The sequence below is a fragment of the Phalacrocorax carbo genome, chromosome 20 (assembly GCF_963921805.1).
Source record: "Phalacrocorax carbo chromosome 20, bPhaCar2.1, whole genome shotgun sequence".
NCBI lineage: Eukaryota > Metazoa > Chordata > Aves > Suliformes > Phalacrocoracidae > Phalacrocorax > Phalacrocorax carbo.
Window position 1 is genome coordinate 371,761 of NC_087532.1, and position 15,431 is coordinate 387,191.

Here is a 15,431-nt window from a genome sequence, read left to right on the forward strand (position 1 = left end):
CTTCGAGCAGAGAAATTTGGAAACATCAGACAATCAAACTGTGAAGTCTGTGAAAGAATGTGATTAATGCAAAAATGTGATGAAACTAATGTGCTTGGCTTCAGAATTTCATGGCACACCCAATACTGGAACCAAATCTAATGGCTTCTTGGCAAGCAGTGCCCCTCTGTGTTCCCAAAACACGGTTATCTGTGTCCTCTTTGTTTTCTAGGTCTGATCAGAACCTAAAGCTTTTCTTTTAGCTATATTCCGAAGGATGCATTTCCCAGGATATGTACCCATAAAGAGATGTGTACATGCACATATACTCTGAATAATTGTGCAGAATTTCACTCTTCCCTCCTGAGACATAAAAGAGCCAAGTGTTATTAAATTTATGGCAAGTTTGTTGTAGTTTGCACATAATTTTCTTGATGCACTGCAGATTCTTTAAGAGGCTACCACTTCCTCTTCTGTTTAATATTAAGGTACTTGTCCAGTCTCAGCTACACCTCCAACATCTTGGATTTCTGTCTAAGGTTATCAGTCCCAGAGGCCATATTCTGTTTAGCAAATGCATCATTTTCTCTCTCTGCTTGTCTTCTGCCCTCCAACTGCACGAAAAGGAATACATGGGCCTGCAGAGCTCGGCATGCAACAAAGGCGCACTGCAAACTTCTATTACTAATGCTATGGTCAGTGTGAGACCAATGTTTCACTAATGGTTGAGACATATCGGAGTGCACTTTGTAGCTGTGACCTCTCACTACGGAAAGCTGGGCACGACACCAGCGTCTGACTGGGTGCAGGGTTGAGGGAGAAAAGCAGGCCTGGTATTTGACTCGGGTGTAAGCACCTAAATTTGGTATTGTAGCTCCTAGAGTTAATTTTCTGTTGCTTGCAGACCCATATTATGCCTAAACTTGCTTTCATTGCAAAAAGATGTTTGTCTGCACATTAGGACATAATCTCCAGAGGAAGACATATAACTGCAACGGGAAAGAAAACATAGTCCAGGGTGGATGCAGAGAACTTCACAGAGCTGCCTGTTTGCAGAGCAAACTTCCCAATCACTCGACACATATAAGCAGCCTTCTCTTTAGACTACAAATTTTGCAACAGCAGTAAAAGATACCCGCCCGAAACATTCAGCTCCATGGAGCTGTGGATGTTGAGGGAAAGGCTGCGGACGTGTCTACCTGCACTTTAGCAAAGCCTTTGACACTGTCTCCCACTGCACCCTCCCAGAGCTGCTGGCGGCTCATGGCTTAGGCAGGTGTACTCTCGCTGGGTACAAAACCGGCTGGATAGTCGAGCCCAGAGAGTTCTGGTGAACGGAGCTAAATCCAGTTGGCGACTGGTCACAAGTAGCATTCCTTTTTGGGAACAGTTTTGGGGCCAGTTCTGTTTAATACCTTTATCAATAATCTGGAGGGCATCGAGGGCACCCTCAGTGAGTTTGCAGATGACACCAAGCTGGGCGGGAGTGTCGATCTGCTCGAGGGCAGGAAGGCTCTGCAGAGGAACCTGCACAGGCTGGATCGATGGGCCGAGGGCAGTTGTGTGAGGTTTAACAAGGCCCAGTGCCGGGTCCTGCCCTTGGGTCACACCAACCCCAGGCAGCGCCCCAGGCCTGGGGCAGAGGGGCTGGGAAGTGCCCGGCGGAGAAGGCCCTGGGGGTGCTGGCTGACAGCCGGCTGGGCATGAGCCAGCAGTGCCCGGGTGGCCAAGGAGGCCACCAGCCCCCGGGCTTGTGTCAGCACTGGTGTGGCCAGCAGGGGCCGGGCAGGGATGGGGCCCCTGTGCTCGGCCCTGGGGAGGCCCCACCTCGAATGCTGGGCTCAGGTTTGGGCCCCTCGGGACAAGAAGGGCCTTGAGGGGCTGGAGCGTGTCCAGAGCAGGGCAGCGGGGCTGGGGCAGGGTCTGGAGCACAAGTGTGCTGGGGGGCGGCTGAGGGGGCTGGGGGGGTTTAGCCTGGAGAAGAGGGGGCTGAGGGGAGCCCTTCTCGCTCTCTGCAGCTGCCTGAGAGGGGGGCTGGTCTCTGCTCCCACGTCACCAGTGACAGGACGAGAGGGAACGGCCTCAGGCTTTGTCAGGGCAGGTTTAGGTTGGGATATGAGGGAAAATGTCTTCACTGCAAGAGCAGTCAGGCCCTGGCACAGGCTGCCCAGAGAGGTGGGGGAGTCACCGTCCCTGGGGGTATTTAAGAGACATGCAGACATGGCACTTGGGGACAAGGTTTAGGAGGCCTGGGGGTTTTGGGTTGATAGTTGGACTTGATGATGTTAGGGGTCTTTTCCAACCTTAATGATTCTGTGATCTGTAAACAACAGCAACCCATTCCGATCTGACACTGAACCACAGAAACATGGAGTGTCTTGGGGGAAGCCTACCTGTCAATACTGCAAAGGCTCTTTGCAACCAAGTAGCTGCCTACCAACAACGCTTGGAAATGAAAGACCCTACTACAATTTTTTCCCAGTGTGTGGAGGGGACCTTTTTTGGCATATGACCGTTTTGGTGACAAGTCTGGACTGCTCTCATACTATGCATCCCAGAAGTGTCGAATATTGGGAAGAACGTGCTTGCAGATGTAAGTTGAGATTGACGGGGACAAATAACTCCTTCGCAGGGAAGGTTGGTGGCACTGAGAGACATGGTATTCTGAATTAGCCCTTTGTAAAGCAAAAGAGCAAAACCGCCTCCAGATACTCACACATCGGTTTGAGCTGTCCAATGAGCTCCTCTTTTGTCCACTTTGCCCATTCCTTCTTGTCTGTGTTTATCGAGCACAAGATGGGGCCGCACGGTTTCCCGCAGTCCTCAATGGCAGGGACGTTCAGGTAGTGCACCAACACGATGTCTGGGTTCTGTGGGGAGAGCAGAGCAGAAGTTACATCACTGGGCCGCTTTCCTCTGCTCAGGGCTCTCTGCATTTACATTCCTAATTAAAACTAGGACAGAAAGCATCATAATCAAATCCCAGTACGTACTAGATTTCCCTGAGATCAGAACTGTTCTTTAAAAGATGTGCCTAAAGATGAGGCATGCCGGAGTTTGCACACAGCTTCCCCCCCCGCCTGAGTGCCCTTTGCTTGCAGCTGCCCTGCTCCCCTTGTGTGCTCAGGGTGAACCTTTTTTCCGACCCAAACAACACCAAGTACTTGCAAGAGTCCCGCAAACACCACTCACAACAAACGCCAGGTAATTTGCTCTGGTGTAAGGGATGTGTGGTCTGTTTGATCCAATGCTTTCATCAGTTCTGGTCTGCATCAGGCTATTTTGAATACTCAGAAATTCATCTGAGAACATCAGTAATAGCCACGCTTTCCACACGGCAGCAGAAAGAGGGAGGGAAGAGCTGAGGAGGCTCACAAACAGTGTTACAGAGTGCCCCAAGGACAGGCTCTTTTCAGACAAGCCCGAAATTTCTTGTCTTTTGAAGATCTTGCAGCTCTGTGATGAGAATAGCGAGCTGCAGAAGCTCAGGACTGGAAGAGACCGTGTCCTTTGCAGAACTGCTGCAGAACAACTGCAAGGCGCTTGCTCCCACAGGGCTGTTTAATGCTCCCCTCTCCCCATACGCCACCTTACAGGGGCTGAGAGAGGGGATGCAACACCGCTTTGACGCACTGCAGCGCCGTCCCACTGACACAGGCGTTTCAAGTAGGGAGCCGAGCAGCCTGCTACCACCCTGCGAGTAAATGAATCATCTTAACAGCAGCAACAGAAACAACTCTGCTAGTTACCCAGCAGCATCCCAGGGAGATTGAACAATAGATAATAACAAGACTGAGAAGCTGATTTCTTTCCCTTAAGTCAGTTATTCCTAAGATCACAAACTGTAACGGCTGCTTTGGAATTACTTATGAAAATAAATAGGATAACGGTGTAATTAAAACTCTAATGTTTCATTAATGCTGTTAAAGCCCTGTTCTGAACGGGAGAGGGAACAGAAACCATTGTTTGTTTGCAAAGGGGGTGCTACTGGGAGCACTCGCTCGTGCCTGCAGAGAGCTGGAGCAGTAAATGGACACCTGCACCAAGGAAAGGCCAGTGGAAGGTAACTTCTGATGGGCAAAACAGAGCACTGAGGCCAGGCACGGCGTGCCGGGCAGCTGCACCCGGAGCCAGCCCGGGGCAGAAGCAGGGGCAGCGGTCACCGCTGCAGAGGTGACCACGCACTCCCTCCCTCGCGTGCCCTGCGTGCGGGGAGCATCCTGCACGTCCCCGAGATGAGGGGGCAGCTGGTCGCAGCTCCCAGCTCCTCGAGGCTTGCCAAGACGGTGCTGGCAGCTGAAAGGCCACCCCTTTATGTGGTGACCGTGTGCAGATGTGCAAGCAGGAACTTGCATTTTTTTCCCTCTATTGATGAAAACTGCTAGCAGGGGATTTTCAGTGAAGATTCTGCTAGATTGCACTATCAAGTTCTCGCAGCCTCTGTTAAAGAGAGTTGTATTGCACAGGGAAGAGGCAAGGAAACCTAGTAAGGAACCGCTAACAACTTATTTCAGAGCAGTTTTGGAAAGCGCTAAAGCAAAGAAAACCACCGGCTTTTCTATTGCTGAGATTCTCCTGGAGACGAACAATTGGAGCTTTTACGTTCAGTTTTTATGCATTCAGAACCTTCCATTTCACAGGGTACATCATCTGCTCCAGACGAGACAGCCAGAAGAGAACATGTTAACACACCCCATCCTCTTGCTACACCGCAGTGCAAATCCTCAGGTCACTATGCAAAACAGAGCCTTGTTATCCTTTCAGCATTCCCATTTCACCCTTTAAGGCAACGGAAGCGACGGCCAGAGCTTCTGGGGAATTAACGGGGCGGCTGAGCCGCTTCCAACACGAGTGGGTGGCACTGCTCAGGACTGGGGGGAAGTGATGAAGGGAAGGTCTGAAACAGTACAGTCCTCATGCATAATTCAGAAAAGATTCAGATAATAAAAATGATTGCCTGTACACCCAAATAGTCTCCATCAGCTAATTTAACGTAATTAGTGATTTAGATGATGAAGTAATAAAAAGTAATATGCTTTGGAGATTTCACGTGAAGACACCTCTTACTCTCAGAGAAGTTTCAAAGAAGAGAACAAGGACATGCTGCCGCTGTGGCGTAGGGTGACTCGGCAGCCCTACAGATGCTTCGTCCTTCGTTTTGGATAAACTGGATTTTTCACAGCCTGATAGTACCTGTTTGTCACCAGGCAAGTCAGGACGATGAAGCTTCCTGGCTTCATTGCAGCAGAAGCAAGTGGACCCCAGCAGTGGGTTGGCACTGGAATTTACACTTTTTCTATATAAAAGCATATAAAATAAACACAAACCCAACAGGTTTGTTCCTTATGTCTATATCTAAAAGTTGACCTCAGATTGGCAAGTCTCACAAATGCCAATCCATCTTCTAAGCTGAAAAGTTTTGACACAAATAAGAGAATACGTATGTTTTGGAAAACTCTAAATCAGCAGAGAATCGCTATTTCTTTGTGGAGACCTACCAACAGAACACGACAGAAATGAAAGACTAAACCAAAATTTACAAGCGCAAGTTCCACACGGGAAACATGCCAGGAGACTGGACATGCCACGGCAGAAGCCCTTCCTCTGGGCGGCAGGGAGGTCCTAAAAGGAGCCCCAGACTGGGCTGCAGACGGCTCTGGAAACATGCCTGTTGGAGAGCTGCCCGTAATTTCAGTGCCCAGAGCCTCTGCAGAGCTGCTCCGCTTCCCGTGCGGCCGAGTCACAGCTGAACCCTCTGTCCCTGTGACCTGGGCAAGTCTCCTTGGCACGTTGCGCCAGAGGCATCTAGTCTGCTTCCTCAGTGAGTCTCCTGCCGGCGGTAGAGGAATTTGTTCCAATACCCCTGGTGCTGGAGGGTAAGCAGTAGATGGTGCATAGAAGTGGTTAAAAAAAAACACCACAAAAAGCTGTTAGTTTTGATAAAGAAAAATGCAGCTGCAACATCTGTCCGACTCTTGTTTGCAGCTTCATCAGCACTAAGTGGTCAATAAATCAGACTGGCATGGCGTTACGTTTCTTCCATGGCTTAACCATTAATCTAGTGCCAGTTCCCATGAAAAATGAAGGAGAAAAACTATGTGATAGTGAAAACGTATACATTATCCAGAAAGTAATAATAGCACGTAATGGCGCTGCAGACCTCCCTCCCAGCGTGATTGCTGGAGCAGCGATGCAGCCTCCCCGCGCTACCCACTACATGCTCTTCAAATTAACCAAGTAAATCAGCTATTGTTTGTTCCACCAGCCCACTCCACGTTTATATTTTTCACATTAGCAGAAACACAAAGCTCAAACAAGCCGGGCTGCTCCAGCTCCCTGGTTCTGGCAGGCAGGGAGGGCAGCCTGTGAAGGGCTGATTAATGCTCGGATGAGGGAATGGCAGGTACCACCGGTGCTCCAAGCCCGAGGGCCGCGAGGGAAACCTTCCTCATTTCAGCTTTCTGCTTGCTCGTTACTACCCAAAGTCAGTCCCCCGGACATGGGGAAGTCTTTCTCAGGCAGAGGAGAATAGTCAAAAAAACCTCTCCATTCTTGCTGTCCCCATCCCAAAGCATGTTTTTTTTGGTTCTTTTTCCTTTTTCTTTTTTTTTTTTAAAGCAAAAAAAATCAAAAGCCATTTCTGGCCAGCTTTCAGCTGCTCTTCAGCTGCTCAGCAATGGCAATCAGCTCGAGGCTAAATCTCACTGGCATAGGCTTCCAAACCACTGATGACCACAGCTGAAGAGATTTTATTTGGAGAAATACCTCTGAGCGGAAAGTTTTGCATTCGTACTCCCTGCTGGAAGGGTGAAAGGAAATAAATCATCCTCAGGGACGACGAGCATCAGTGAATTTAATCCCAGCCACCCTTCAAGGAAATTACCTCCCCAAATACAGCCCTGGGCCCCTGGAGCAACAGCCATTAGCTCTGCCCTGGCTTTTGCTGGATACCTGTGTTATTTCTGTTACATTGAACTTGCAAAGTACTATGTGTGACTAAAAACGTGGCAGGTGAAACCAGCCTTTTTCCAGCCCTGATGGCTAAACCATGAAGCAAAAAGGCAGAAGGAGCAGAGGAGCGTGGCAGGGGGATGCAGAGGTGGCTCCTGTGCCCCCCTCCCTCCCCTTTCACCCCCCAAATTATACAACTTTTTCCTTTTCTGACAGCTATTCATCCATGAGATTTACTTTATATTCCTCAAACCATCAAAAAGGTTGAAATGGAATCTCAGCTTTCTAGGAACATAATTCACATCCATCGCTGTGGGGTGACTGGATTAATACCTAAACAGATTATCACCCAGAAAAAGATAATACAAAACAGTTTCTGCGGTTTTGAGAGGCTGCTATTACATGATGCTTCAGTACCCACAGGTAACTTGGAAACAGGTACTCGGAGCATCCATGTATCATCTATATATTATCTAAAAGCCAAGGAATGAAACCGTTCTCAGACATATTGAGGTGCAGAAGACAGATTATTCTGTTATTTGTAGCAGCTTCTATCCGGAGGGTTTTCTCTGGATTTTTAATGGTTTGAAAGCAGAGCCAGGGATACCTGAAGTATGAGGCACAACACAGCTACACAACACAGACACAGAAGTAGTAGGGTTTTTTTTCCTTTCCAGAGACTAAATGCTAGCTCTGGATGAGATTACTGGTTTGAATCCCAGCTATTTCTTTATCCTTGAACTAATTTCTAATTGAGGTCACGCCTCGGAAATCAACCTGGCAGCTGATACATTAGAATATATTAATCTTTCAGAGTAACAGCAAAAACCAAAGTATCTAACGTTGACTTTAAACACACAACCCAGTGCCTTAAGTTATCTTGAGGTGGGCATGTTTAATTAGGGGGAACAAGGCAATTAACACACACAGCACAGCCCTGGCACCCGAGAGCGGCAGCACCGGAGCACTTGGAAGAGAGGGTGATGCCAGAGCCAGGCGCAGAAGCAGAACTCGTGCTGCAGAGCAGGGCCCCGTTTGCTGGGAAACCCGTTTTAGCCTGAACAGACCTCTGACCGAATCTTACATCCTATCCCTGCAGCTGCGTGAAAGAGCTGGAGGAACTTATTCCCCTTCAGAAGCTTCCTCGGGAGGAGAGGACGCCTGGTGTCAGCCAGGCAGAGAGAGACATCAGTGCATGCATGGTTTGAAATCTGGTTAAATCAGCATCCTGATATGCACTGGCTCAGGAGCGGTTGCCAAACGTCATTGTCCTTGCCTGGGCACACGAGCAGCGGGTCCCCACTGGGGTGGTGGGTGGTGGCCACCCCCTCCACCTCCACCATCGCATCATCCTGGCCACTTCTGCCGTCACAGGATTGACTCCTTCGGGATGCCACAGCTGTCTCCAAAGGTCGGTCAGCCCACAACTCCACAACAGAGTCATTTTCCCAGTTGTTTCAGTCCCAAAGCTTTTTGAGATGAGAGACTGTTGAAGAAGCTGATACAGCTCCACATAGCAAACAAGGAAGTGACAAATCGTGAAGGGCTTACAAAGCTAAAAAATTGTTCTGACCTTCATGTAATTATAAGAGTGAGGTTTCCTGCAATTGTTTTAAAGGGAATCAAGATTTAATGGGGCTGTATGCTTTATAATGTGTTCCCCAGTTCCTCTTCAATACCTTGGTAAGGGAAGATAAAGTGTATTCAAGAAAGTAGTTGTACTCTGTTCTACATTTCAGAGAAACAAACAGTTTGGGTTGGAAGGGACCTTAAGGATCACCTAGTTCCAACCCCACTGCCATGTCTCAAATGAATAACTAAGGGGTACAGAGCCACTGCAGGACAGGGTTTGGATTAGAAAAAATACAGGTTTTTCTTTTGTTATTTCCATTTTTAAATCCTTCTTTACCTTTCTTCTTCCTCTAGCTGCTCCTGGCATCCCTCGATAACCCGTATCTTTTTCCCAGTAACAAACTGTGCCTGTCCTGTCCCGCCGATTTGCCCTCCATGTGCTGGTGGTGACACCTGAATACAAACAGGAGCGAGAGCCCCGTCCTGAGCACCTTCTCCTCGAGCCCTGCAGAAGCACTGCCCGTGGCAGGTCTCCAGCAAAGCCAAACGCAGAGGATCCTGCCAGGCGGTCTCAGAAGGCAGTAAGGGAGCAGAAACGGTGCTGAAGTCTCTTCTCCCCCTTAAAAGGAAGGGCCAGGGTGGTGTTCAGGATTTAGCAATACAGGTGGTTTGGTTTGAATTGCCCCAAGACAACCCCAGAAGCAAGCAGAGTCCTGACCAGGGAAAAGTCAGGAGATCTCTGAATAAGCTCTTTTTGCAAGTTGCACCTGGCACTATTCCCTTGGGGTTACCAACAGCTCATGGATCAGCCTGGTCACCATCAGGCAGTATTCAAATAGCACAAGCAGCAAAGCAAGAGTCTTAATATAGAACAAATACCAAATACTTACTAATACATCATCAAATGTGATATATTTGAAGGTAGTTTATATATAAAGAGCTGCCTTTGAATACTCCTGGGGATTGCATTTATTTATTATGCACTTTGAAAGATACAGAAAAATTTCTGGCCTCCAAAGTTCCAAAAAGAAATCGATTTCCAAGTTGCTTATTATCTTTCATAGCAATGCCTCTTGTGCTAGTAAAAGGTATAACAGAAGGACTATACCACACAACTAGAAGCCTGCAGCAAAATACGACAAAAGGCACTTCTCTTTCTCATGCAGGTATTATTCTTCCGGACGATGGAAATTTCTTTTCATCTCTGTCACCGTTCCCAGCTGGAAGCTTTAACATACACAGGCAGCTGACAGGGACAAGATAATTCTGCCATGAGCTGGGACGGCTTTTGTTTATCTGGAACAGCCAGCGGAGCCGGCAGTGCTGACGCAGAAGCCCCATGTCCTGGCGCCCAGGGACAGAACGCAGCAGGGAAGTGTCCTGACCCGCTCATTGCTCCGGAGCAACGAACCCAGCGGAGACCGCAAGAGCGTTCGCCTGCGCAGGGCCGAGGAGACCCAAGTCTCCTGCACCCAAATGCTCACGGCGTTGGCAATACCCTACCCGAGGGGCACCGAACAGCAGCGCATCCCCCTCTGCTGCAGCACCTGCCCACAGCACCGAGCAGCTCCAGCCTGCAGAGCCTGCCAAAGCCTTTTCCCGGGGAGTGGCGGTGGGCTCCACCCTTCAAACCAGAGCAAGGCAGAGGAGCTGCAGGAGCAAAAGCTGCTCTTGCCTCTTTCAAAACCATGGTTTGTAGTGTTTTCCACTCAAATCCTTTATGACTATACATCTGGGTTCTTGAGAAGCCAGTCTGAGACTTCAATAGCCGTAGAACGGGAGGTGCTGGGCAGCTGTTTGAGTCAGTTTAATAACCTTCTAAAGCTATGTCATTGCTCACATACAAAAACATAACCATGACAGCTTCCAGTCAACTAGGACCTCTCCAGATTCCCAAAAGCATTGAAATATCACTGAGAGAGGTCTCGCTATGACATCAGCCACCTCTTTAAGTACCCGTGGACGAATCTCATCAGGCCCCATCAATTTATAGGGATCCAGCTGGAGCAGCAAGCCCTGCACAAGTTCAGGGCTGATGGGGAGTTTATCATTGCCAGAGTCATGGTTCTCTAGCCGAGAACTCCCAGAGCCCATCATCGGTGTTGAAGACCAAGGCAAAGAAAGCATTAAACATCTCTGCTTTGTCTATGTCCCTGTTTGTGAGGTGACCATGCTTATCGGGTAACAGGCCAGTGTTATTTCTGGCCTGCCTTTTGCCATTAACGTATTTTACAAAAAGCCCATTTTATTGACCCTCACAGTACTGGCCAGCTTCAACTCTAGCTGAGCTTTGGCTGCACGAATTGCCTCCCTGCAGTGGCGATCAGCATCTCTGTAGTCCTCCCATGTCACCTGACCTTGCTTCCACTGACCATATACTTTCTTTTTTCTCCTTGTTTCTAGAAGATCCCAGCTCAGCCAGGACAGCCTTCTGCCTCGCCTGCTTGACTTCCTACATTTTGGAACTGCCTGCTCCTGTGCTCATAGGGGGTGGTGCTTCATAAGTGACCAGCACCGATGGACCCCAGTGCCTTCAAAAGCTTTTCCCAGGGGACCTTACTAAGCAGTTCCCTGAGAAACCTGAAGTCTGCTCTCCTCATGTCCAGAGCTGAGGTCTTGCTGGCAGTTTTCCTCCTGTTACCGTAGAATTTAAACGTGACTGCTTCGTGGTCGCTGTGGCCAAGGCAGCCACCAATCGCCGCTTCACCCATGAGACCCTCTCTGTTAACAAGCAACAAATCGAGGAAGGCACCTTTCCTGGTCAGTTCCCTTAGTACCTGTACCAAGAAGTTATTGTCCAGATGGTTTAGGAACCTTCTGGACCTGTTTGTACCAGCTGTGGGGTATTCCCAGGTGACATCTGGCAAGCTGAATTCCTCCATAAGGACAAAGGCAGATGACTTAGAGGCATCCCTTAGTTCCTTAAAGAATAACTCAGTCGTCATCCTGGCTGGGTGGCCTACAGAAGGCTCCCAAACATCATCTGCTTTATTTGTCTGTCCCTTAGCCCTTACCCAGAGGCTGTCAACGGTGCCATCACCAACTGCAAGCTCCATGCATCCCAGCTCCTCGGCAACGTACAACGCCACCCCCCTGCCTCGCCTGCCCTGCCGACCCCTCCTGAAGAGCCTGTGACCATCAGCCACGGCACACCAGTCACAGGACTCAGCCCACCACGTTTCACTTATGGCAATGATGTCGTATCTCTGGGGCTGGGCCAAGGCCTCCAGCTCCTCTTGCTTGTTCCTCATGCTGTGCACATTTGTGTAGAAGCGCTTCACGTGCGGGTCATCGGGCCCATCACCACGTGCAGCAGTCTGAAGAATCTCACTAGCATGCAGCTCCTCAGGCTTTGGCGTGTCTCCTGTTGCTCATCACCGACTAGCCTGGTATTGTCCATCTCCCCCTCCCAATCGAGTTTAAAGCTCTATCACTCAGCCCTGCTAGCTCCTGAGCAAAACCCTTTTCCTCTTATGAGAAAGGTGCATCCCGTTGGATGTCAGTAGACCTGGTGATGAACAGGCCATCCCACGATTGAAAAACTCAAAGTTCCACCATTGACACCAGCCTCAGAGCCACGTGTCGATCAGCTGGGTCTGCCTGCTCCATTCAATATTCTTTCCTGCTACTGAAAGGATTAAAGAAAATACTTCCTGAGCGCCTGATCCTTCAACCATCCGTCCCAAGGCTCTGAAATCCCTTTTGATTGCTGTTGGACTTTAATAGCAAAACACAGCTCTTTCTAGGGTAAAACAAAGCAAATGCTTGATAGCGAAGTGTCAGTAAGGATCCTCACGGCCAAAGCTGTGAGCGCAGAGTTCTGCCCTGCAGCTGCGTTAACAGTTCAGAACCACGTTACACCATCACACAAACACGAACAAATGAGTGCATACAAACATCGAGGTATTAACTATGATGTAACGGTGCCGGCCTCTTTGCAGACTGTTACTCTAAGACTCGCTGCTGCATTCAGAATATTTTTCCCCAACAAGGATGAGCCCGAGATCCCTGACATTTGTGAGGACTTATTTTCTTCATCCTGAAGTACAGAATCTCCTCTCCCTCTTTCTGTTTCTATCGCAACCTTTACATGGGAATTCTGTCATTGCATTTCAAAGGGGCTCTGACAGAGCTAAGCTCAAAACACTTCCATCCCCATCACCTTCTAGAAATGCCAGCATTATAAAGTGTGCCCCAAGTGGCTTCTATCCTTTCCCAACTCACCCAAGCCAGAAAGGCAACAATAGCTGGCCTGAAATACGAAGTAATTTTAATTTCAAAGCTCTGCTGACATTCACCAAGTCCTTTCAAAGTTTGTATCAACAGAATGCACTGCTTCAAATTCTGGTTTGAATGCAGATGGTGCAAGTTTTTTCTCTCATGTGCTGATGGCCTAGTTTGCCTCAGTAACACTATTAACTTTTAAATATTAATGCATTTCTATGAGTTAAGAACAGTTCAATGTGTACCTGAAGATACCTCACTTTTTCTTTAATTGGTATTGTTGTAGGCAGACCAGGTAATAGGAAGCTGACATTTCCAAATACCAAACGAGAAAACCCCAGGAGAACGTACCCAGAGCTCGTGATAAGCTTTCCTCCAGAGACGTGCTGTCCCTCAGTGCTGCTCCTAAAGCTTCGTCAAGCTCTAAGCTATTTTCGTATGTATGCAAATGCCCTAAAGTCACTTGGAAGCTGATTGCCCCCCTCAAAACCCATGTACACCCCCTGAAGCAGCAGCATGCGAGCGTCAGCACACGGGAGCAGAGGACGTAAAGCTAAGGATGCATCCGAGGGTTTGCAGGTGCGTGAGAGGGAGAAGACCATCAGCTCGGCACTTCACAGGGTACTGCGGACTCGCAGCCCCACGCAACCCACCGGCACACATGCCAACCAGAGAAGGAGCTTTCTGCAGCGTCCCTGGGGCCAGAGCTGTGCCGAGCAGCCGGCAGGGCTGGTTCTGCCGCCGGTTCCGCTCGTATGTGACTACCTGTTATTTCTGGCTGGCCCTGGGATCAGGTGGATGGCTTTGGCGTGTCTGACGGGGATGTGCTCCCCTGCACAGCGCATGTCTCTCCCCCAGCCAGGACCCGCTGCGCGCCAACCCTCGGCCCTTCCCATACAGCTCCACAAGCACAGCAAGCGCGGAGACGTGGGGCTCCAGGTGCCTGGAAAGGATACAAGCATGACCTTGATGCCTGCCTCGAGGAATAGGAGATAAATGGTATTTAATGTTCCATGTAGCCTATATGCTACATGGTAAGCCAACAAGTCCTTTTTCTTTTTACTCTTTGCTCTTGCTCCGAGGGCTTTGTCATTTATAGGTTCTTTAAATTTGTTACTTTTGATATCAGTGACTGGTAATACAATTCCCGGAGGAAAAACATCAATAACCTTCAAAACACTTTCATAACATCAGCTTTGATAGTCTTGCAACATTTTTGTTCCTGTGGTGTAACCCTTATGACTGCTATATGGCATATAGGTTATTCACTGAAGGCTGTGTTGTGCCTGGATAACCTTCCCAGCCAAGAGTAACCCCCAGTGCCAGGGAATCCAAAGTTCTACTCCTGTGGTACATATTCTGGAGTCCAGCTGTATGAGCCCTCACAGCCAACACAAAGCAGAGATGCAAGGGTCCAAATTAAAGGTGCACAGGGAGGCCAGAAACACCAGGGCTGTCCCCTGAGGCAGAGATGGGCAGGTACCAGGGATACGCCAAACCACCCTGCCAAGGACACGCAGGACTCCTCCATTCTCACTACAGTTGCTGGCTTTTAATTGTTGGGCATGGTATCCTAAAAAGGACTCACAGCAGCCAGCTGGGAACCGATGCAGCACTTTAGACTGGAAACATTGAATCCCAAGGCAAAAAAAAAAAGTATCAGACTTGAATTTCTTCTGAATTGCAAGAAAAAGATTATTAGACACCCTTCTTTCTTCTTCACTATCACTCAGAAGCCTCACATTTCCCCAGACAGAGGAGATTAACAGAGATTAGCATCTAAGAGCTCCTGCTGTAGGATGTGTTAAACTGAACCCAGCTCTCCAGGCCTCCTGTGTATATATATAAATATATATATATGTGTCCAGACTCCCTAGTGGGTGCCTTGAAATCTTAAAAGGAAACATGAACCCTGCCAGTGCTGCTGTGCAGCTTAGAGGGGCTTCTCTGACCTGCTGACGAGAGCAGAGGTATCTCCTTATCAGACGCCTCCAAGGACTCCGAGTCCTTTCTAGCTGTGCGGGTGTTCAGGTTTCTTTTAGGGAAATCTTGCACCATCTCACTATCAGAGTTTGCTTTTCTATTTCACATAGGAGAGCAACACAGAACTGCTCCCAGGGTGGACCAACAGCTCTGGTTAGTACTGACACAACTCTCAGTTCAAAGGAGGACGACACATTCCTTCCCGGCTCCTTTTTGCCCCAAATCAGGTCTCTCCCAGCTGTCTCTCCCTCATGCATTGACAAAGCAAAATGCTGAACTGGATAGTGAGCCCTGTCCTGGCTCAAACTCCCAAAGCAGAACAACCAGCCTGGCTGCTACCTAGAGACATTGTTATTTGCAATGGGCAGAAGGGGTGCTACAACCTGGCTAAAGCAAAGTAAATTGCCCTTCAGCCTAATCCATCAGCCTCAAATCCACTGCGTGGAAGCAGCCTGGTAATTTCCCAGCAGATGACAGGGCACCGATAACCTCAAAAGCTCTGTTATTTAAGCAGAAGGTGAGCTTTGTTTAGCCCTTGGGCTCAGGCTGAGCGGATGACAGATGCCAACGCTACCACTAATTAGATTTTTAAGTAGCGAGAGCAAATTTATCAGGTGAGCGTTTGGAGACCCGGCACGTGGTAGTTACCAGCTTCTCTGGTAACTCCATGGCTGCGTCCCAGCGTTCCTTTGGAGATCTCCCCTGATCTTTTCTAGTACACT

The 15,431-nt window shown here is 48.9% G+C and overlaps 1 protein-coding gene across 5 annotated transcripts in view; it reads right to left on the minus strand.

The window, feature by feature from the left end:
* The window catches only part of CAMTA1 (calmodulin binding transcription activator 1), a 321,453-nt gene that overhangs the window by 60,962 nt on the left and 245,060 nt on the right, over positions 1-15,431 (minus strand). For all 5 annotated transcript variants that reach the window (XM_064470376.1, XM_064470371.1, XM_064470372.1 and 2 more), the window contains one exon: positions 2,696-2,849. In XM_064470376.1, the coding sequence (XP_064326446.1) occupies positions 2,696-2,849 (154 nt within the window). The remainder of the gene's footprint in view (positions 1-2,695; positions 2,850-15,431) is intronic.